Genomic DNA, 24,522 nt, shown 5'->3' with positions numbered 1-24,522 from the left:
CTCAGTCCCAGGATCCTGAGATCAGGACCTGAGCAGAGGCTTTTACCCACTGAGCCACCCAGGCGCCCCTATTCTGTTTCACTTCTAAGTATTAATAGAAGAAAAGCCTTTATCTTGATATGGAATCTTCCTGTTTGTAACAGTGCACTTCTTGCACGAGATGACTGGTGATTGCTTGTACGTCCATGTTTCCCTGCCTGTTGATCAAAGGGCAAAGTGCAGAGGAAGAGCCCACAAATCCAAAGAGAAACAAACAAATGAACAAAACTATAAAATCACAAATATTAACGCCAGTTTTTAAAAATGCTTTCATTTAGAGAGGGGAGAATTAATTAATGAGAATTTAGTATTCCAGGATGGCAAGATTTGTTGGAGACACTGGGGCATGGTGATGATGGTGTTGTTAGAAAGTGAGTAAAATAATAGCGATACTACTTTTAACAATAACAATGGGAGGGATAATGCAATTGAAGAATGTGAGGTTTGTTTAAAGAGTTGGAGATAGCAAAGGAAATGGAAAATGTCCACTCCAAGTCCAGTGCTCTGTGAGTATATGTCCCCCACCCCATTTTTTGTTTTTGTTTTTTTCAGATTCACAATACCTGACTTGCCGAATGCAGAACTGCACCGAGGCCAACAGAAATAAACCTTTCCCAGGCTACATTGACCCAGACTCTTTGATTGTCCAGGATGATTACGTGTTTGTTCAGGTATGAAAGATCCACTTCGGCTGATTGTCTCAGACATTTCTCTTTCCTGCTTCGGTCCTAATGCAGCCTCCTTTGCCTGCGTACACTCCCTTAAGAGTGAAAATGGGGAAAAAAAAATCATTATCTTTTTGACAAAAGGAACATTACCAAGGGTCAAAGCTTCTATGCTAACGGAATATTAATTAGCTCCTTTGGGCAACGTCTGGAGGACCTTATCAATATGGAGTCATGGAGGCCCTGGGTAGTGTACGAAGGTTGTCTCCAAATGATGCACACTTCTGTTCACCCCCCTCCTCTGCCTTCATGGGCCTGAGCAGATAGGTCAGTCTCTTCCTATCTGAATAGTCAGCCAATCAGCCTGTTCCCCAGTAGTCACCTTAAAAATAGAGAAACAGATGGGAACAGAAAGCTGGGGGGTAGTGGGAAGTGGTGGGAGGCAGAGGTGAGGTGCAGAGTAATCAGCCATTATTGTCATGCTCTCACTATGATTAGGATAAGAATTAGATGAGATGAGATGTGCTCAGCCAGGATTTTCACCCCTGAAGAGCGTGGCAAACCTTTTGTGGTTGAGTGGTTAGAAGAGACAGGGAGCAAGTACGCTTGGCTTCTTTGCAGCATTTAAGGAAAATTCTAGGCTTGCTTCGATAAATCTTCAGTTCCTAGTTAAGTTTGGACAGACTTCATGTATTGCTTCCCATCCTAAGAGTGGAAAGGCATGATTGCTAAATAGTTTATATCTGCATAGTTTATATATCAAATATATGTTTTTATATTTACTTTATTTATACACACATACTATATATATATAGACACACACAATTTCCCTATGATTGAGACACATTCTAAACACTGTTGTGTGTATTTGGAGACGAAATCATAAATCAGAATATCCAATCCCATGTTTTGAGGAAGGAAATGTTCAAAATACCCAACATCAGCCTATGTATGTACTCTTAAAATGTTTCACAAATGGCTACACACACACGCACATGCACGCGCGCACACACACACATATCAGTTTTCCTTAGGGAAGTGAGTAATGATTACTCTGGTAACTTCAACATCAAATTATCAAGTGACATTAAAATGGTTACATGTGTTGGTTCGATCTATAATTCATTTCCCTATCACCGTTTCTCCCAGGAACCTTTTCTGCTTTCTAATAGTGGTTTATAATCCATATATAACTGACAAATGGGACTCACTTCTGCGTTTAGAGTGTCATATATTTTGTACCCATGCCACTGTGAACATGGTCCTGTAACCCATCATGAGGACTATGAGGTGATCTGACCCCATGATGGGGAAGCGGTAACTTCTGGCCGCTATTTTGTGTCTGGTGGACATTCGCCCAGAGTAGGTGTTGACCTAGTCTGAGTATGCACACCCCAGCTTATAGCCCAAGTCCAGATATTTATATAGATGAAGAGCAGGTAAACCAGCTCACAGAAACAGAGAGCAATGGTGGTTTCCAGGGATTGGGAAGTGGGGACATGTGAGTCAAAGGGGACACATTTCCAGCTGCTAAATGGATAACTTCTGGGGATCTAACATACAGCATAGTGACTATAATTAACAACACTGTATTATAGACATGACGGTTGTCAAGACAGTAGATTTTTAAAGATAACACCACTCACAGAATGTCATAATTAAGTGAGGGGCTAGAGGTGGTGATCATTCTGCCATGTACACATGCATCAAATCATCACATACCTCTTCAACTCACATATGTTATATGTGAATAGTATCTCAGAAAACCTGGGAAACAAGAGTGGCTGCAGAGGAGAGAGATTGTCATGGAGCCCTTGATGCTGGGCAGAGCAGCGCTCGTGCTGGAGTAGAGACCGCACCCCTTCCTGACCTCCCTGGCATCCACAGGGTTCACTGGGCTGTGTGTGCCGGACAGACTTGGAGGAGGTGGCTCCCCATTCTCTTCTAAGAGAGAGAGCTCTAGAGTGATTTTGGACCACGACCCTGGCCAGCTTTTGTCTAGTGGGTCAGCAGCACTGTTGTCCCTGAGACATACTCAGAGGCGTCAGTGGGACGGCATCAGATGCCGTTCAGGGCTCAGAGGAGAGAGGCTCCAGCTCTGGCACTGTCTGACCCGGGCCGTTAACTTCTGGTACAACATGGGGACCTGTCTCCTCCCCAGAGGTATTGGGCTAGGCAGCTGGGGACTCCTGATGGACACGAAGCTAATATATACTCTGAGGCTTGTGTCATTAAGAAGGAGGAGAAGGGGAGAAGGAGAAGAAAGAAACTGAAAATGGCTTGTTTCCTGGCTCCCGAGCTACAGTGCAGGTTGAAGAATTATATTTTCATGCAGTGGGTTCAGCTTGGGCCTCAGACCAACGCACATACTCGGTATGAGTTGTTTTTGAATGGAATTCTAGTTCTTTACACTTGTCCACAATAGTCATTCACACTGTTGGGTTGGCGGCTAGCCCCTGCCATTCACGGCTCTTTTTCCATAGCCTGTAACTGTTATAATAGCTCCTCTTACTTCTGTGTTTGTGATCCAGCTGACGTCAGGGGGACGGCCACATTACTACGTGTCCTACCGAAGGAATGCCTTTGCCCAGATGAAGCTGCCCAAATATGCTCTGCCCAAGGTACGACCTGAATGGATCTCTTCATTTCAGTATTTTCTCCCATTCCCATGATCTCGCCTGCACCCCTTTCCCAAGGACGCTCATATGCATTTATCTCTTCTCATCCCCCATGACTGTTTTTCAACCACTCTCTCTCTGTCTTTCTCTGATTCTTGCTGTAGGAGCATCTGAATAGATTGTCAGCTGATTTGCATTTGATTTTCAGTAATAAAAATTTTTGAGCCATATGTGTGGGTATTCTAGCAAGACAGAAAGTAGGCTTTGGATCCGTGTCATACCAGTACAACATTTTATTGTTGTTAATTATTGAGAGGCGGTGCATCTATATGGCGCTCAACCTTTACCTTGTCTCTCAGCAGGACTTACCACATTGGTTGTCTTTAGAGTTCTGAAGCATAGCTAATTTTTTGTACTTCCCCAAAGACATACTCCTTTGAAAATAAGGACAGACAAAAGTTGAAGAAAAGACCCTCTTAACCGCTGACATCCCTGGGCTCTCTTTCCAGAAACTCTGAACTGTGTTAATATGGAGCGCCACCTAGTGGAGGACAGAGTGACTCGGGAGCATAAAGCTGTGTGGATTTGTGGTCTCAAATAGTTAATGTATTGTGCCTTGATCTTATAGCAGGGGAGGTATGTGTGGCTGTAGGAGGGGGACAGTGTAGGTTTAAATGTAGTTGCAGCTCAGCTTTGAAACCTTTGGACCAAGAACATAGGGAACTTTTTTTGATTGAGTGTTGATGACTCTTGACGTTGTGTTTTTATCCACAACTTTGTAGTATGCCGTCCTGAACCAACAAGAGCTAGCTGCCAGGAATTCATGTGACAGATAGAGCACAAGGACATCACAGGTCTCGGTAGCCAGTTGCTCTGGCCTTTCCAGGCAGAATTCTCTTTCTTGGCCGTCCCTCTGCCCCTAAGCATAGTAGTATAGAGACACTAGCCCACTCGGGATAATAACACACATTAAATTGCACTGTTGACTCCAAAGAACAATGTCCATGTTACTAATTATTTCCAGCTGCTAAGAGATTAACGATGGTGGTAATTGTCCAGAACTATATGCCTGCAACTGTATACATTGGCGTGCTCCCTGCTCTTGATTCAGCTTTAAGTGTTTTCCGAAAAGACAAGCACAACAATTTGGAGTTGTGCCTTAGATGAGAATTGGGTAAAGTCCATATGTAAAATTAAATCTGAGTGTTGTTAAAATTACCCTGGATTATCTTTTAGGAAGGCCCATGAGGGGTATAATCATGTCTCCCCAGTAAGTCCAACAGAGCTGCTTTGTTTTCTTTTTTCCCCTTCGAGTGCTGAAATAAATGGCTATGTCTTTGATTGGCCAGCAAATGCAGTAGTTTAGCTTGCAAGACTTAAACCTTTAAAAATAAGATTTAAAGTCAATGCAGAGAGATGCTCTCACTCAGGAGGCATGTGGGAATCGAGACCAAATCAGGAAGCAGCAGATGTGAGTCACTCCTCTTGTGTTCTCTCCTGGGAAAATACTCTGTGCGGAATAAGTCCTGGCCAAACCAAATGCTCTTTGCTGAAGTGAGGCAAGCACTCAGGTCTCCTGAGTTCCCAGCTGGCATCCTTTGTATTATACTTTTCTTCTCTTGAAATAAATTAATAGCTTACTATTACAAAATAGCAGATCCTCTACAAATTTTGATATACTGGAGGACCATCAAAAGAAAAAGTCCTATGGACCCAAGGAGACCCATGGTCATTTAAAATCAAAACCCATCTTTGGATCTATTGCTGGAGTGTTAGGAAACACATCCTCTGCGTTACTTGTTCAAGTCGACCCTTGCCCCAAGGGACACCCAGCCTGTCTGGAAGGAAAAGTTGTCTTTTGAACCTGAATCTGCTGTCCCCTCCCCTTGCTACCTGAGATGAGCCCGCTCTATTCCTAGCCTCATCTAAGGTGCGAGGGTAGAACACAATGATTAATTTCTCTTGTCCCTGGAAAAATAGGAGCCAGCGCAGCAAATGAACGTATTATGTGGTCCAAGCAGGTGTTTATTATTTAAGACAATGAGTCGCCTCATTACAGTCCCATTACACCTTCAAAGAATAGCCTCAGCTTGGGTGCAGTGATCTGCGAGAAAGGCGCCCGTATTTCATGGCCTTCTATCAAAGCCAGGGCTGCCTTGGCTGGAAAGGAACAAAGCTTCGTGCTCACCAAAGGAATCAAGACAAACCAGCACTTTCATGTTAAAATTTTCTGTAATCATCCACGGCCATTGTATCAGCTCTTGAAAGACCATGGTTCCCCTGAGCTGTGTTTAAAAATAATAATAATAATAATATAATGGTAATGGTGACCGGAGAAAGGATGGAGAGACTTTAATGTGGCTGCTGCTATTAAAAGCATGAGGCCCCCCCAGACTGGGAGATATGGTGACGGTTTCCCTTAACTTACTTGGAGCTCATTCTTTGCTACTCAAGGGAGATGAATGAGGCAATACATATGAAGGTGCTTTGAGCATGTTAGAGGACAGATACTCTATAAAAGCAAGGTAATATTATTATCAGTATGGATCTAGCTGTCTGTGTGGTGGGAGAGGGAGGGGATGAGGTGTGGGTGGTGTAGGGGTCGGCAGCAGGAGGCCCGGATCTGCCACTAACCTGCTTTGGACTGACTTATCAATTTCTATTTCTCTGTGTTTTGTTTGTTCTTTTGTTTTTACATTTTTAAAATAAGATAAATGTTAACTCTGAATAAAATGTCCTCGGAGGTGCCTCTCAAAAATTTGCTTCTAGGGGCGCCTGGGTGGCTCAGTGGGTTAAGCCGCTGCCTTCGGCTCAGGTCATGATCTCAGGGTCCTGGGATCGAGTCCCACATCGGGCTCTCTGCTCAGCAGGGAGCCTGCTTCTCTCTCTCTCTCTCTGCCTGCCTCTCCATCTACTTGTGATTTCTCTCTGTCAAATAAATAAATAAAATCTTTAAAAAAAAAAAATTTGCTTCTATGACCAAAGAAGCTTAAGAAAAAAATAAACTCCATTCTAGGCCCCTTGCCTTGAGAGTAGCCATAGGTCACTGGTGTTGAAAGCTCTAGGATGTCCTGTAAAAAACAAACAAACAAACAAACAAACAAAAAAAACATATAATTCAGCATTAATCAAAACACTTTAAAAAGGCATCCATTTAAAAAAAAGTTTATGTTAGAGTCCATCAATGCTGGTGTCCAATGGAACAGATTTTGGGAAACACTCTAGCAGGAGATCTCAAAGGTCACTTCTTGTTCTGAAATTTTGTGTCTCAGTAAAAGTATTGAACATGAAGTGCCACTTTATGTAGAAAGAGCATATTGTCCTGATAGAGGAGAATGTAGACAAGAAAAGAAAGATGACATTTAAATATGTCAGATCTTTCAATTAAGATATCTGAGACCAACTTTTTTTTTTTTTTTTTTTTTTTTTTTTTAAGTCTCTTCAATGTCATGGGGTTATACGGAGAGAGAAAGATCCGATCTTGGCCCCTATCTAGAGATGGCCCTTTGAATCTGATGTTTCTCGACTAGTTCTCTTGGTGACCTTGAAGCACTGTGTTTTAGTTGTGAATCTACAAAATAAAGATTTGCATGAGTTGGGATGATATAGTTGATGTATCTAGCCTCTTGCGTTTATTATCAAGATATCTGTGATGACCCAGACTTCAGAGGTTCCCCAGTGCACAAATTCACTCCCAAGGCACAGAGGTGGGTAAGTAATTATGTGAGGGTCAGATCTGTGCTTAAGTGTTTTAACTTGAATTCAGGGAAGATGCTGCATCCTGCTAATAAGGGAGTGTGAATTGGGAGTAGTTATGTAAGGCTTCCAAATGGCTAAATAAGGATTTGGGAGGGCAAAGAACTAGGAAGTAGGGAGCCATAGAATGTTTGGCCCTCAGTGGTTGAATAGCCCTTGGGCTAATTTCCATAGCTAATCCCCTCCATTAGAAAGAAGCAAAATACTTGCACTAACCACTTTTTGCTAAGTATACTAGTTAGTCCCCTAACATTTGGCAGCAAACAGAAAGGCCAAATCAACCTGACTTCATCAGCAAAGGGGATTTAAGCACTTGTGTCACTGAAAATAGCTAGCATACGTGGGACAGATGCTGTGTGCCAGGCACTGTTCTAAGTGCTTAGCACTTAGTAGCTGATGTAATCCTCACAACTCCAAGGAGGGCATACTAAAATCTCTGTTCCGTAGGTAGTTCTCAGGCACAGAGTTTGGTTTACACAGCTAAGTTACAGAGGGAGGATCTGAACTCAAGTAGTTTTACTTCAAAGCCCATTCTTTTAACCATTATGTTCTACTCTTTGCTAGAGTAGATCCTCTCTAACTGAAAGGTTTACAGATAGGGAAGGCTTCTTAGTTATCCACAGTCAAAGACTCAAAGACTTTCACACAATGTGGCCTCTCTCTCTTTCTTTTGAGCCTGTTTTCTTCAGGACTGGGTTCATCCCCTACCTTCCCTCCAAGATATGCCTCCATCAAATCTAGACTTTCTTTTTTTTTTTAAATTTCTGATAATCCCAGTGTCATTCTAGAATTGTGTCTTATTGACTTTGTGTTGCCTACCCATCACTGATCTAACCACTGTAGTCCGGGACATTGAATATTCTGAATGGTAGGTCAACAAGGTCTTTTCTGATGCTAAGGGTAAAAGAAAGTAACAAAGACTAAGTACAGGGAGGAAATTTGTCTGAGAGTGATAAGGGTGTTTTTCAAAGAACATCAACTCCAGTTGTCAGAAGAAATGGAAATAGACATTTGGCTGGTATAAGCAATGGCCAACTTGCATACCAAACTTAAGTTTGCATTATTGATCCACGTTGAATTGATCCACATTGAATTAATGGGATTCATTTTTGGCCTCCCACTTGTATTTTTTATATAAAAACATTACCAAACTCTAGAATATGACATGGGAGACCCAAGTAGGGATGAGAAAGATGAAACTCTGTGGGTAAAGTCTTCTTCCTTCTGGGATCATCAGAGTTCACTGTGGTCATGGTAAAGGAAGGAGAGAATCATCCCTATATGTTTAGAGAGGGTTCAAGCTGAATTGCTAATCATTTGGTTGAAAGAACATGGGCATATATTCCAAGGAGAAATTTAGATTAGGAGTTAGGTAGAACTTTCTAGCACTGAAATTCTTACCAGAGAAGACTGGAAATTTTCTGGAAGTTTTTTAAGGGTGGAGGAAGATCCATCTGGGACGATCTGAGTAGTAAGCAACACAAGGTCAAGAATCTTTCCATACTGTTCTTCAGTCTTTTTGCTTATTTGTAATTCTGGTTTTTTTGTTTTGTTTTGATTTTTAGTTTTTGAAAGTTACACCACTTTTGAAAGCTACTGCCTTTACTCAAGGCAGTAGACAGCTGCCAAGAGCTTATGCACAGAAGACAGCAAGCCCTGGCACCCCTGTGCCAAGCTCCCCTGAACATCCACTTCTCTGGAGTTCTGAATGGGGAAGAAAGATTTGGAATTCCCACCCCAGGGACATCTGCTCCCTGCCTCCACATTACCTTTGCCTTTGCTTTTTCTTCCAGGACTACCAGAGTCTGAAAACAGGCTACTTCTTTCCTCTCTCGCTTAAGGTTTCTTGCTGAATTTCTCAGAGTTTAGATAAACTGTTGAGTCCTTGAACAGTCATTGACGTAAAGATGAGTGCTTTGGGGTTCTCAGGTGACTGTTTTCCACAGTCACCTGGGAGTTGCTGGGAGTTGCTGAGCCTTAGGGAGTATTTGTCAAACTTTAATGTGCATATGAACCGCTCAGATTTTATTTAAATACAGATTTTTGATTCAGTAAGCGAGGCCTGAGATTCTGTGTATCTGACAAGATCACGGTGATGCCAACACTGGCGGCCCATGGACCATGCTGAGAGAAGCAGGGCTTGTCTATTTTCTCTCTGTCTCTCGAACTTTCCCTCATATTTGGCCCACATACACCTTCTGAACATATACCATGTTTGTGCCTGGCAAGGATATCAGGATGATTGATTCTCCAAAGATATGCATATTTGAGAAAGTCTTCTTCAATAATCTAATGAGGTAATTAAATTATAAGCAAGCTACCAAACATCTCTCTGCCCTATTTTCTCATGACCTTCCTGCCTAACCCCACAGATGACAAAGGAAATGGTTAACATTTGCCTAATTAATGATTACTTCACAAATATACAAAGGGAAAATTTTTATCTTCCATGACGGCGCCTAAGAGCCTATTCTGGTATCCTTCATGGGATTCCGCTCTCTTTGGACACATGCCATGTTCACGTAGGAGCGTCTTCATCCTTCTTACTTCTCTGTGTCTTTCTTCAGGACATGCATGTCATCAGCACGGATGAGAATCAAGTGTTTGCAGCGGTTCAAGAATGGAACCAAAATGACACCTACAACCTCTATATCTCGGACACACGGGGGGTCTATTTTACACTGGCCTTGGAGAACGTTCAGAGCAGCAGGGGTCCAGAGGGCAACATCATGATCGACCTCTATGAGGTATGTCACAAGGCATGTGTAGTCCTGAGCCACTGCAGTGCCTGGACGGTTGGCTGTGGCCTCCATCATTTTAATTCCTAGTTCCTTACATGGCCTCATTTGGTTTGGGAGAGGGGAGGATTTGTAGAACATTTTGACTGGTTAATTTGCATTCCACCCAACACCTCTCTAGGAATCCTGTCTTGGTGAAGTCCACAGTCCATGAAGTCTCAGGGGCCCTGGAGAGAGTGTCTGGGGAAGCAGTCAAACAGTTGAAAGGTTTGAACAAGAATGATCCCAATATGATCCTAATATGAAATTTGAAAATAATCTTGAAGGGCAAACAAGTTGTCGGAGTTTGAGCAGAGGGGCAGTGGGCATCCTCCTTTTCTCTCTGAAGAATTAACGAGGGGAATATCTTTGCGTTGAACTAGAAGATACTTCCATTGGACCTGAATATCTTTCTGACCTGGTAACTTCCACTATTTGTCATCTCCTCAAGGACCTGTGAGTGAGACAAAGTGATAGATAAGTCTTTCTCTTCTAAATGGGAAGGGGGGAGGCAGAGACAAAAAAAAAAACAAAAAAAAAAAACAAAAAAAACAAAAAACAAAAACAAAAAACAAAAAAAAACCATTTACCTCATTTCCCTAAAACAACTCTGGCCCTTTGTTTCTCAAAATGATTAGGGAACAAAAGAAAATCCTATATGTTCGATCATTTAGCTTTCATAACAACTTGAATGCTATTGAAAGCATGGCTAGGTAGAAAGCATGCTGCTATTTGGGGATGGATTTTACTCACTTGTCAGTCTACTTATGCACCATGAGGATTTATAATGGGTTATAATGAGCTGTTGCAAAATGTATTCAGAATTTGGGAAGTACTCATTTACCTGTATCCTATCTGAAACAACAACAACAAAAAAGAAATTCTGAAACCAATTCAAATATATATATAGTCATAATGATGCTGTCTTTTGATTGAGTACAAGTTCATAGAGTCAAGAGATTTGTTTGTATAATGAGAAGCAAGGGAATGATATCCAGTATATCAAAGAAAGGAACCAATTTCATTTAACAAATTAAAACTTATCATTGTAATTCCTTTTAATGCTGTCCACCCCCTTTCTCCTTTAAGAGCTCTTCAGGATTTTCTTCTAGTATCTAAACTTCTCTGTATGTATAAAGCCATATTAATGAACTTATATACCCCATTCAGAGCCCAAACCAGCATGAGACATAGTGTGTATATATTTAGAAAAATGCACTGCAGACTTATTTACACATTCACAAGGTTTTTCCACTCTTTTCCTGCTTACGTTCCAGATAAATATAGTAGTATCATATATCTCAGCCTCGAACAGAACATGTATTCTGGAAAACATTTACATATTCTGGTAATTTAGTTTCAAATTCATGTTGGATAAAATTGTGATTTAAAGTATAAATTTTGGAGCCAGGCTGCCTGGATTTAAATCCTAGCTACACCACATGTATGAATTCTAGAGGAAAAGCCAAGAACTTCCAAGCCTCAGTTTTCTTATTTAAAATATGGAGCTATATACATGGTACCTACTTGATAGAATTTCTGGGGATTACTAAATTTATCTTCTTACCATATATACTATGAACAGTGCAAAAAATCTATCAATGCTCAACAAATTATAGATAACATAACTAATATTATAGTCCAATGAGATTAAGCCCCAATACGATGTTCTGTTCTTACAGTCTTAAAATCTGCCCACATTGTTTAAATATCCAACACTTTCGGATCCTTGTTTCTTCCCATATTGCTCTTAGCACGGCCATAGGATGTTGCTTAACACCAACAGTCATCTTCCTATAAACAAGTATAAATTGCCACATTTCTTTCCTTATTTGTAAATGTCATGCAAACATTTAAATTGTAAGTGTGTTTTGTTGAAATGCCATGCGTTTTCATGGCTGATTCCAGCACTTGCCATGGAAATATCTAGCTTCAAGAGTCTGATAAGAAGTCAAAGCAGCTGCCTGAGATCAGTCACCCAGTTTGCTTCCCTGGCCTTGACTTCGTCCTTGTTCTCCCGAAAACATTTTCTCATTTTTGGGTTGCATTTTTCCGTTTCTGTTTAACTTCTCCCTCTTTTTGAGCATTGTGGAAGACTTTTTTTTTTTTCCCCTCCTGGGATAAATTGTGTTTTCTGCCAAAACAGAGACCATTCTAATTGGTCCCTTGATGACGGAAAAGATGACAGATTTGGACAGGAACAAATTTGCAATTTTCAGTTATTTACACCCATTTTCATGAAGTGTTTTCTGAATTCAGATATTGCTAACAGGTATGCTATGAGAAGAGGAAACGGTGATTTCTGGACATTTCTGGACATGGCAGATCATTTCTTGGTTCATCCTTGTGTTTCCCTTTTGTGTCTCTCTCATGGTTGCCTGTCCGTAGGGAAACTGCTGGCTCTTACTATCATCACTGTGAGCAGTGGTATGACTGCATTATGGAAAGGTGTTCTGCATCCTGGGGCCCGGGAGGAAGAGTCTTTGGTTTTATTAGCCTGACAGTTCGCAGCAACTTGAATTGAAATTGATGTGATCAGAACTGTGGTGCCGTATCTGCTGATTACCTAGATAGAAAGAATATTGGCTGACATGGAACCTGGCGCAAATGTTCCTTAAATCTGATTGTTCTGGCTAGCAGGAAGCTGAAAACCATCCAGCATGAATTTCCCAGTAGAATTGTGATGAACGATGAGCACTTAGAGATAAATGAAAAGTAAGAAAATCCATAAATGAATTAATAAGGAGCAGAGATGAGCGACATATGAAGTAGGGGTGACAAAGATAGAATGTATGGAGTGCACGGCTGCTCATATTTGGGGGTGACTGAGGAGGATGGTGTGAGTTTTTTGCTTGTATGTTTCTCCATGTCAACAACCTGCCATTCTTGTGTGTTCTTTAAGGTATTTTAGCAGAGGCAAACTGATAATGTGTAACAGTTTGAGTCTGTGTGTCAAGGATATGTACTGTTGATGAGACTGTGTGGGAAATGAAGAAGGAAGCACATTTCTCTTAAATTCAATAATTTTGTTCACATACACACATTGGAACCTTATAATAAATGTGGCTCTCTCTGCCCTGGAGATACATGTATGCATGTGATGACATAGGGAAATATTGGGGACAGAATGTTGGGTGGCCATCTTGCATGGTTTAATCATTGAGATACCAGAATTTTCCTTCAGTGTCAGTTGACCACCATGAACCACACTCAGGAGAGTCATGGCGGGAAAGTTGGACACAGAGCAAAAATGCTGAATAGTGATTTTGTCAATGAAAGGTCATAATAACAACAGATAATATTTCGGGTGCCAGTATATGCCAGGCACTGTGTAAAGAACCTTCCATAATTATTTCATTCATTCCATATATTAAGTTTATGATGCTGCGACTATCATTACTTCCACTTTAAACGTAGGTAAATGGAGGCAGAAAATGCTATCATTTTTGCAAGATTACAAAGCTAGCTAAGTGGGAGAATTAGGATGTGAGCCCTAGAGTAGGCAGAACTCTTAACAAACTATTTGTGTCTCTGGAAGGATTTGCACTTGTATTTGATTGTGGCCCAGCCATAACCCTTAGACTGAAAGTCATTGAAGGGTAGGATAAGCAGTATTAGACTTTACCTAGAAGTAGAGGAAAGCAGACAAGAAAAAGAAAACAGTCTTGGGAAAAAGCCAACAGAAGCAGAATCCACAAATGATAGCTCTGGACCTATTCACCTCCTTCTGATCCAGGTCCTGAGTCTGCAGTTATAGCTAAATTCAGGCAGTGCTGTGGTTGTGCCTCCCAGTTTTGTCCGGTGGATGTGTTTCCATAAGAGACGCCTAAAAACAAGTGTCCTAAAATTCTGTCATCCCTGAATAGCACAAATGCCCCAGTGGCATCACGTGAGATGGGAAACAGAAGACAGCATGCCTGATGGCAGCCAGAGCAAAGGAGACAGGATGAATGTGTCTGAGATGTGTGATTCCTAGTGTTTTCGTCTGGTGTGGATGATGAGAGGGGGGTCTGACAGCTTTGGAAAATATCCTCCCTCCTCTGGGAAGGGAATATTAATTAATGATGATGAAGAGCGCTTTGGCTTAATGGACAATGACAGTTCACCCCAGCCAAGTGGAAAGGGTCGTGTTGGGAGTGAAGCCACCTGGCTGGCAAATTTGGGATGCACAGAATGTGTGCATGACTGAGCACAGTGGGCAGCCTGAGGAAGACCTACCGACGAGCCGTGCTTGTTCGTTGGCACATGCTGTGTCTTCTGCACGGACGAGTGCCGCCTCTTTGAAAGAGAAAGCTCAACAGTTGTGCGGATACGCTTAGACCTTGATTTCTTGGGGAAAGGTGCCTCGTGCAATCCGGCGTAGGAGGTAGAGAAGAAAAATGCTCTCCCTTCCCGGGCTTATTTCTTACAGGACATAGAATGTGCTAATTATACTTAAGGCTATTCTCTCCTTAGGAGAGGAGTGCTGCCTGGTCAAGTCAGTAGGGAAGAAAAGAAACTTGGGCATTTTGGTGGGGAGCGGGCTCCTTGATTATGAAGTCACCCCTAGACTTTCTCCCTCTGAGTATATGTTTCTCCTGGCTGCAACCCTCTCTTTAGAGCAGAAAAACAGCCTAGGTCCAAAAGCGCAAAGCAATTATGGTCACAGATACGTTCTCTTTCTTGCCACGCTTGTTGATTCATAATTTTTATTCTCTTCAGATTTTGACACTTTGCATTTGTAGTTGAAGTCTGAGACCGAGAGGGTGGGAGGGGTCATCTCCCAATGGGTAATAGAGTCAGAAACCAGCAGTAACTCTTGTTCACGGGTCTTCCCAGCTTAGCCTCTGTGTGGAGCCCGTGAATGAAAGATTGGGCTAGAAGAGAACCATCTAGAGGTGCCATCCAAAAACCAAGGAAGTGGGAAGGTAGAGACATATCAGTGTGTTACCCAAGGGGGTGGGAGATAGCTTGTATGAACTAGCGGAGTGAGATAGGAGGAGGGCAGTGCCCTGACGCTATCACCCGGGGGCACAGTAAGTATGCAGATGGGCTTTGTGGTGGCCTGAGGTTTGAGCTGTAGCAGTTCTTATTTAAAGTCTAATCAAAATGGCGTTTTGGCTCCTAGGAGATCAGAGAATAAGAAATAATAACTAATTACCTTTGAGACTTCCAGTATCACACTCCCCCTATGAGCCGCAAAGAAACATAAGTAGCTTCTCAACTCACTCAGCATTTTTGAGCAGAATTCAGAAAGGTAAGTAAGGTAGCAGGTCTTTCCCCCAAAGGCAGACAGAATCCGTGATGAGTGATGTGTCATTCCCACAGGAATATCCTCGTCAGAAACTGTGTTCACGGGAAGGCATGTCTTCATGGAGGGTAGTACTTTTCCCCATCCTGTGCCATCCCTCAGCCCCACCCATGCCACACAAATAAACACATGCTATGAACACTGAAGTTGTCTGGCAACATAAACCTCTCCTCCCTATCCTGAATGGAACCCCAGACCTTATACATACATATGCACATACATATACACACAAGTACACACACAATCCGTATTCTGGGCACTGACACTGCTTCCTTAATTTCCAAAGTGACATCCAAAGTAAGAGGCTAGAGGTTCCAAGAAATAGAAGATGAAACCTCACAAAAGAGCCCCTGAGGAAAGTGCCTTATGCCTAGAGGGGCACCAAGACACCCAGAAGGACGGACTTCTCGGGCTTAGAGCAAAACGATCAGTGGATGGTACCAGAAACCGAAACGTCAGGGTGACCATCTTGGCAGGGCAGACCAAGGCAAGAAAAGTAAAAAGACACGACAAATGGGATTTTCACAGATTAAGCGCGTTGGCCACAAGAAGAGAATAAGCAGACCCACTCCGGCTCTATCCCCTGTTGTCACGGATTACCTCTGCTTTGGCAAGTTTTTATTCCTCAAGATAAACCAGAAGGCCAGGCTGCCAAAGATGAATTACAAAGCATAGCTCTCCACTCAAGTGGCATTTGATAATGCCAAGCAGTCGGGGGCCAATAAAGTCACCGCTTCTGCAAATCAAATGAACGTGTTCCTAAACACGTAGAACCCTGCTCTGACACTCTTGCCAAAAGAGGGCGAGGGCAGGAAGGAAAATGGGCAATGAAACCACAGGAATAGGTAATCATTTCATTCTCTCTGTACTTACTGTAACCTCGAGCATCGAGTGGTTAAGGCAGCATTGTTTCTCACGGAGGAGGACGCTGCGAAGAGAAAACGAGCGTGACTTGTGAAAATTCTGATTCACGAAATTTCATTTTTAAAGAATTGGCAGTTTAGTCCTATTTAAATATGTGTAACAGCCTCTGGAACATATGCAAAACCAATATGGGGTTCCCTGGTGGGCAGTCCTTATGGAGCTGGGATAGTGAGTAACTGACGACTATCGGTAATTAACATACCAGCATCGGGAGGTGCCCTGCTCCTGGAATTTATGCCTTCTACATTGGTCGAGGATCAACAATGCATAAGAAACTGTCTGCTTGCTGTCGATTGCCCAAAATGAGGCTTGTTTTCCTAAGTAGTATTTATCTGCTTAACAAACTTGTCGTTCCAAAGGAATACGAAGTTGGCCCAACTCTAAATTATCCCATATGCCGCATTGGCAGGTACAAACGAATGAGGCTTGACTGTGTCAGAAGCCAAGGTAACATGTACATATTCTGTTGCTCGAAACCCAGCCTCTTCGTGTTGAGAAATTCAGAGCTGTGTTTGTAAAAGCACACGGATTTGAGTGTGAACTCCAGCTCTCTGTTATCGTCAGCAATTAAGTTTGGTCTACGCATCGGGTTCTTCGTCCATAGAATCTGGGCTGTAGCTGTGAGACAGGTTTCTAGTGAATAGAAGCGGTTCAGTGTATAAAGCATTCCGCAGAGTCCTGGGTGAATGGCACGGATTCATGCTATTTTTTCCCTCTTCTGCTTAAAGATTTTCATATTCTCCTGTAAAGCGCCTGAGATAAGTGGGTTCACATATGCTTGTTAGCTTGTCCACTTACTCCCTATCTGAGCTCCACAAAGCCACTCAGTGCAAGTTTCTGTTTTCCTTATCTTCAAAATGCGCCTGCTGGTAATTCTGTCTCACGGTTCCCGTGAGCATTACGTGGGGTGACCTGCGCCGTTGCACCCATTCAGACCCTGCTGTCCCCGGCCCTCAGTCTTCCTGGGTTGTCACAATTCCAAATAGGGTAAAGTGGGTATGAATGCATTTAATACACTTGAAGGTGCTTGAAAAATATGGTGCACAACTCAGGATTCGTGATCACGTGGCTTTACCAACTTAGCGATTTGAGTATTTTTCCTCAAGTGTATAAGAGAGAAGGCAATCCTATCGTCGGAGCCAAGTAATTAAGAAGGACCATTTACAGTGGGAACAGGCATTATAGCAATGGAGGTGGGGGTGACTTCACAACTTAGGGAAACCGCTGCTGCTTTAGGTTTAAAAGCTCTGTGTGTGTGTGTGTGTGTGTGTGTGTGTGTTTATATTTTTATTTTTATTTTATCAAAAGCTGTTCTCTGTTGTTCAGTATAGTTCAGCAGCTTAATAGAGCCATCTTTTTAGAGAACAAAAAAGGGGGGGGGACAATAGCAATTGGATCTTGAGCTTTAAACTGAACTTTGCCATTTGCCCCAGCCTGTACATAGCTCAGTGACTTGGAGAGCTGTTAAGAGCATGGTCTGTGAAGCTATCAGTTCTGAGTTAAAATAGAGCTTCCCTATGACCCTGCAATTGCACTCCTGGGTATTTACCCCAAAGATACAGATGTCGTGAAAAGAAGGGCCATCTGTACCCCAATGTTTATAGCAGCAATGGCCACGGTTGCCAAACTGTGGAAAGAACCAAGATGCCCTTCAACGGATGAATGGATAAGGAAGATGTGATCCATATACACTATGGAGTATTATTCCTCCATCAGAAAGGATGAATACCCAACTTTTGTAGCAACATGGACGGGACTGGAAGAGATTATGCTGAGTGAAATAAGTCAAGCAGAGAGAGTCAATTATCATATGGTTTCACTTATTTGTGGAGCATAACAAATAGCATGGAGGACAAGGGGTATTAGAGAGGAGAAGGGAGTTGAACCACGAGAGACTATGGACTCTGAAAAACAATCTGAGGGATTTGAAGTAGCGGGGGGTTGGGAGGTTGGGGTACCAGGTGGTGGGAATTATAGAGGGCACGGATTGCATGGAGCACTGGGTGTGGTGAAAAAATAATGAATACTGTTTTTCTGAAAATAAATAAATTGAAAAAAAAATTTCAGGTCTGCCACTTACTCTCTGTGTGACCTTAGGCAGCATGACCTTGGACAAATCACTTTACCTGGATGAGACTGGGTTTCCTCATGTGCGAAAAAGAATAAGTTATGCTTAGCCAAAAGGATTGCTACAAAGATTAAATGAGATCCAGTCCTTAAGATATGGTACTACACCTAACATCAAATTAAAGTCGCCATATTTACGTATCATATACCGAGCAGCAGAACTGAAAGCATCAGATTGTAACTCTAGAAGACTACGAGCTACCACCAACCTACCTTAGAGGAAGTAAGAAGCTTCCATGAAACTTAAGGCTACCACCGCCATACCATTAGGGGCAAAGATGTATTGCTCTTCTGTGCCACAGTCTAGGGAATCATTATACTTAAGCATTACTCCCCTTTCCCTCATCCTCACCCTCTCTTTTCTCCAAGGGCTTCTAGCTGAATTTGACCGTCACTTCTTTTTTTTAAAGTAAATAAATACATCCTATCTCAAATTGATGTATTTTTCAGCCATGTCAATTTTTCCCAGGTAGCAGGGATAAAGGGAATGTTCTTGGCTAACAAGAAGATTGACAACCAAGTGAAGACTTTCATCACGTACAACAAAGGCCGAGACTGGCGTTTGCTGCAGGCGCCAGACACGGATCTAAGGGGGGACCCTGTGCACTGCTTACTGGTGAGTTTTCACATTGGAGAAGAATGTTCCGCACAGTGGAGGGCTGGAAGCGGATGTTATACAAGCAGATGAAGATGGTTCCAGGGCTCGTTGTTCAGTCGGTGAACAAAAAGGGACAGGGCTGGGCGTGAAGGCAGGGTGTATGGAAAAGAGTCCCTGATTTTTACGCCCATGACGTAACAGGGCATGAGTGGGTTCCTTGCTGACATCAAGGATTCTGGGTTGTTATATAGCCAATGATGCATAAATTCAGCTGTAGAATTGATGAACTAAAGATTTTTGTAGATGTGTTTTCCAGCAAAGGTATTTAGCCATATTTTGAGGGGAACCTATGCCTCAAACTAGGGTAAGAAGCACTGATTTAATGGTATCCTTTGTACCATTGGTACCCTTTGTAATACGTTTGCTTCATCTGAGTCTCATTCCATAAAGCTCGGGTTGGTAACCTATATGGCCTGTCGGGCCAATATGGCTCACCACTTGTTTTTCTACATAAACCTTCACTAGGACTCAGTCTTGTTTAGTTACAGACTGACTTGCTTTTGCCCTATATGGCAGAATGAAGTACTTACAGCCGGGACTGTATGGTATATAAAGCCTACAGCGTTTATTATCTGGCTCTTAAAAAAAAAGATTTACTGATCCCTCCTCTGAAGTACGAATTTCTTTTAGTTGTCTACAGTTGGACACTGAGTAGACAGATCAGCATGGTTGATATATATGTGTATACATTTGATTACATGAAAGTGTCCAAGATGGGGATCGGGGCTGAGTCTTGACTTCAAGGAGTTTACAATCACCTTGGAAGAGACTAGAATGATAAATAAGAGATTGTAGGGCTGCATCTCACTCCTCATAGTAGCTCTGGTGGTGCCCGTGCTGGACACATGAGTAAATAATGAAGGCAGAAGTGGGGGGAGATTAATTACCAAAAAAGTGTACTTAAGTGCTAATTTCTGTGAAATAGTTTATAATAAAGGAGAGACCAATATGTAAACCAAGAGGGGAGACTTCTTCATTTTAGTATGAAGGGTTTGGTTGTGTATACACACACACACACACACACACATCCGTGTTCACAGTCTTCATACAGTTCTGACTCTGATGTTACCCACGCTCAACTTACTGTGTCCCATAAAGTCTGAACAGTCCCTTTGCGGGTTCATCTCACACCGCTGTAGGCAGGTCCTCCTCCTAACTCAAGAAGATGCCAGCAGCCACGGCTTGACCTTATTAGTTGCAAAGGATATCACAGTTGTCCGTGTGCATCAGGGAAGCAGTCTAAAATTCAGCCTCCCACTCAGCTTCCACCCTTATTACTGGCAACTTACAGGGGGAGAAAAGCCCATTGTTATTCTAAGTGCACAAAGCCGGTGACAAAGTAAGGAAATGTGGCAGTTATTGAATGCCTCCTCTGTATAAGGCACAGTTTTGTAGCATTTAAAAAACAAAAAACAGGGGCGCCTGGGTGGCTCAGTGGGTTAAGCCGCTGCCTTCGGCTCAGGTCATGATCTCAGGGTCCTGGGATCGAGTTCCGGATTAGGCTCTCTGCTTGGCAAGGAGCCTGCTTCCCTCTCTCTCTCTCTGCCTGCCTCTCCGTCTACTTGAGATTTCTCTCTGTCAAATAAATAAATAAAATCTTTAAAACAAAAAACACCCCACAGAGCTACCTTCCTCGTTTCGTGCTTCCAAGTTGGGGTATCATGGTATTTAGCCAGAGAAGCTTGGGATGCCCAGTGCCTTGGTGCAGTCCTACATCCCACCATGCACTTTGGAGATTCAGTGCCCATGAGAGAGAACTAACCATCGCACCTACAGAGGCTTTGCCTGTCATCCCTCCAGCATCGCAAACGGGTCCTGACAAATGCCTCTGACACAAAGCACTTAGTGCAGCGCTTCCTGCTCCGCCTCCAGCCCAGTGTTAGGAAACCTTTTTTTTTTTTTAAGATCTTATTTATTTATTTGAGATAGAGAGAGCATGAGCAGGAAGAGAGAAAAAAGGGGATGGAGAAGTTGACTCCCTGCTGAGCACAGAGCCCACCTTAGGACCCAGGACCCAGAGATTGTGATGTGGACTGAAGGCAGACATTTAACCAGCTGAGCCACCCAGGCACTGAGGAGGTCTTAACGCCGTGCCTCCAAAATATAAAGGCGGCGTCAGCTTGCTTACCCATCTCCACTGGGACGGTCCTAATCCCAGCCACCATCATTTCTATTTCTCTCGTGCTCTGCAGTGACGGGCTCACAACTGGTCCTGCCCTCTCTACCTGGCAATCTCTTCTCCACACCGCGGCCAATGAGATCTTTTCTTTTGTAATCCAGTTTTACTGAGGTGAACCATACAGAAAAAGTACCCATTTTAAGAATATAATTTGATGAATCTTGACAAGTGTAGAGACACCAATGGGTCCAGTACCTCAGTCAAGACAGGACATTTCATCACCTTCAGAAATTCTTTTGTGCCCTTTTGCAGTCAGTTTCCACTCCCCTGGCCCTAGACAATCACAAATCTGCTTTTCTTTACTACAGATTAGATTTATCTTTTCTCACATTTCATGTAAATAAGATCAACTTGAGCTTTAAAAAATTCAGATGTTTGCCCCTCCTTTACATGAAGTTTCTGATGACTTTCTAACCCGGGAGAATAGGATTCTAGTACTTTACCAAGGCCTGTGACATCTCCTAGGGCCCAACTCCTGTCTGCTCCTCCTTCCTGCCGTCTGGGTTCTCCCTCCCCACTTGCTTACATAAGCTGGGAGAGGGCACCACCTCTTTCCATACCTTGAGCTCACTGCTCTCCTTTATGTCTTATACCCCTGTGTTCACCATGATTTCTCCTAAAATGCCATTTCCGTAGTCTGGCTTTCTCTTGGCTTTCAGCTTCGTGCCTGATGACCTGAATCTCAGAGGCTTTCTTCAGCTTCCCCTAAGCTGGAACTTGGCCCCACTCTTGCTTACCTATGAGCCTTCTCGTGTTCTGAAATCAGCACATGTGCTGGTCGGGTTGTCTTTTCTGCCTCCCCCTTGCCAAACCAGGAGCTGCAGGAGTATAGAAACCATGGCTGTCCTGGCCACTCCAGAGCATCTGCTCACAGATCAACCCCGTGGCGGATGTTCAGCACATGTTGTTGTGATGGGCGTGGTTCGTCTGAAGCGATGCTTCATTGGCAGGTGGTGGTGGAGTTTCACGTCTGGGCTTGAGTGGAAGCTTTCCCTTGCCACTGACAGCCACACGGAGGGATCTGTCATAATATCCCTCCCTGAAGCCCAGAGGCTCAGGTTGACCCTACAGTTAGCAAAATCAGTAGGCTCATTAAGATCCAGCGAGGATGAATTAATGGGCTCTGGATGTGTGGCACCTAGGAGTCTTTTGGCCTGCCTCCCTCATTAACCCTGTTTGATGTTAGTTTGAATCGAGTTTTAGAAAACAGGCTGAGAAAAGGAAATGGCAAAGGGGGGGTGGGGCAGGGACCAGAATCACTTATAAAAATCTGCCAAAGGCACAAAATAGGAATGAAAATCTTTGAGCTACAGGAGACCCGGACCGTTAAAAACCTTCTTTAGGCTTGGGAGCTGGTGGCAGAGAGGAGATAAAAAAAGTGCTTTTAGGTTGTGAGTACTTGGAAAGTGACAGTGTCACCGAAAGCACAGCCTAGTGATTAGAAAGGAGATTTTCCAGCAGGGCTGTTACAAATGTGGAACAAGTTCAGAATTACAGCCCCAAACGGAACGTCCCTGATAAAATGCATTCTATAGAAATAAGACATCCAGAGTAATTTGAGGCTGTATTTTTAGGACTTTCAGACTGATTGCCCAGAGGGCTCAGCTAGGATTTCTTTTCTCTGAAGAATGCATTGTACTGTTAGATGGGGTATTACAGGTCATGGTCCACCTGCCTCCAAAGCCTCAGGATTGGGCTCCCAAGAGGCGAGATGTGAACCGAGCCTGTGACAAATCCTTCGGGTCCCCAGGGAAAGCATAGTGTTCTGTGGAGAGAGGCCGTGACTTCTTTATGCATTCAGCGGACAGTTCTCTGCTGGAGCTAGCCAGCCAGCTTCCCCAGGAAATCCTTGACCACACATCCCACTCCTGCACACAGGCTGTGACTCTGCATGGGGTATTGGAACGGAGTGGAACTGAATCTCCTGGAGAGTGCCTGAGCCCCACGAGAAAAAAGTACACCCAGACTCAGCTTCTTGGCCCACAGCTCTCTCTCTTCTCTGCCATTGACTCTTTACTAAAAATCTAGGGATTTCTAGTTCAACTCAGGATCATAGAGAGCGGGAGTGTGTGTGCAGGGAGTGGATTTGGAGGATACTATTTAGGACTTCAGCGGCTGCCTTATTATTTATAAAAGGTGTGATTTGGCTGGTCAGTGTAATACCCAGATTAGGAGCCCTAGGGATATCAGTACCATGAAGACAAGACCTAAAGGCTGTTAGTACAAAGGTTGGGGAAAAGAGAAAGTGGAGTGAGAAGCTGATTGATTCTCAAATAATCTAACAGTTTTTTTAAGTGGATTTCATTCATGTTGGGGGCGGGGGGCATGTCTCCTATCAGTTAGTAATTCTCCATTGGCCATCCACAGTGCAAGAAGACAGTAGCTAGTTAATGCATCATTTAAATCCAACAGACACATGTTGGACACTAGCAATGGCCAAAGGATTTCACTGGTTAAAATGAAAAATAAAATAATATGGCAAAACATTGGGACCTTGGTTCTTTCCACAGTTTGGCAACTATGGCCATTGCCGCTATGAACATTGGGGTACAGATGGTCCTTCTTCTCACTACATCTGTATCTTTAGGATGAATACCCAGTAGTATAATTGCAGGTTCATAGGGAAGCTCTATTTTTAATTTATTTTTTTATTATTTTTTAAATTTTTTAATAAACATATAATGTATTTTTATCCCCAGTCTGTGAATCGCCAGGCTTACACACTTCACAGCACTCACCATAGCCTCCCCAATGTCCATAACCCACCACCCTGACCCCCCTCCCCCCAGCAACCCTCAGCCTGTTTTGTAAGATTGAGTCTTTTATGGTTTGTCTCCCTTCCAATTCCATCTTCTTTCATTTTTTCTTTTCCTACCCCCCAAACCCCCCACGTTGCATCTCTGCTTCCTCATATCTGGGAAATCATATCATAGTTGTCTTTCTCTGATTGACTTATTTTGCTAAGCCTAATACCCTCTAGTTCCATCCACGTCATCGCAAATGGCAAGATTTCATTTCTTTTGATGGCTGCATAGTATTCCATTGTATATGCCCTTCAAGAGCTGAATGGATAAAGAAGATATGGTACACACACACACACACACACACACACACACAATGGAGTACTAAGCCTCCATCAGAAAGAATGAATATCCAACTTTTGTATCGATATGGACAGGACTGGAGGAGATTATACTGAGTGAGATAAGTCAAGCAGAGAGAGTCAGTTATATGGTTTTACTTACTTGCGGAGCATAAAGAATAACATGGAGGACATTGGGAGATGGAAAGGAGAAGTGAGTTGGAGGAAATTGAAGGGGGAGACAAACCATGAGAGACTGTGGACTGAGAAACAAACTGAGGGTTTTGGAGGGGAGAGTGGTGGGGGGTGGGGTGAGCCTGGTGGTGGATATTAAGGAGGGTACGTATTATATGGAGCACTGGGTGGGGTGCATAAACAATGAATTTTGAAACACTGAAAAATAAAAT

General features: G+C 43.0%; 1 protein-coding gene across 4 annotated transcripts in view; it reads left to right on the top strand.

The window, feature by feature from the left end:
* The window catches only part of SORCS1 (sortilin related VPS10 domain containing receptor 1), a 519,072-nt gene that overhangs the window by 395,197 nt on the left and 99,353 nt on the right, over nt 1–24,522 (top strand). For all 4 annotated transcript variants that reach the window (XM_044240472.1, XM_044240471.1, XM_044240469.1 and 1 more), the window contains exons 7-10: nt 592–710; nt 3,236–3,325; nt 9,646–9,825; nt 18,666–18,812. In XM_044240472.1, coding sequence (XP_044096407.1) covers nt 592–710; nt 3,236–3,325; nt 9,646–9,825; nt 18,666–18,812 — 536 coding nt within the window. The remainder of the gene's footprint in view (nt 1–591; nt 711–3,235; nt 3,326–9,645; nt 9,826–18,665; nt 18,813–24,522) is intronic.

This window comes from Neovison vison, chromosome 2 (assembly GCF_020171115.1).
Source record: "Neovison vison isolate M4711 chromosome 2, ASM_NN_V1, whole genome shotgun sequence".
NCBI classification, from domain to species: domain Eukaryota; kingdom Metazoa; phylum Chordata; class Mammalia; order Carnivora; family Mustelidae; genus Neogale; species Neogale vison.
Note: the sequence above shows the minus strand (reverse complement) of the source record. Positions and strands in the feature narration are given on the sequence as shown.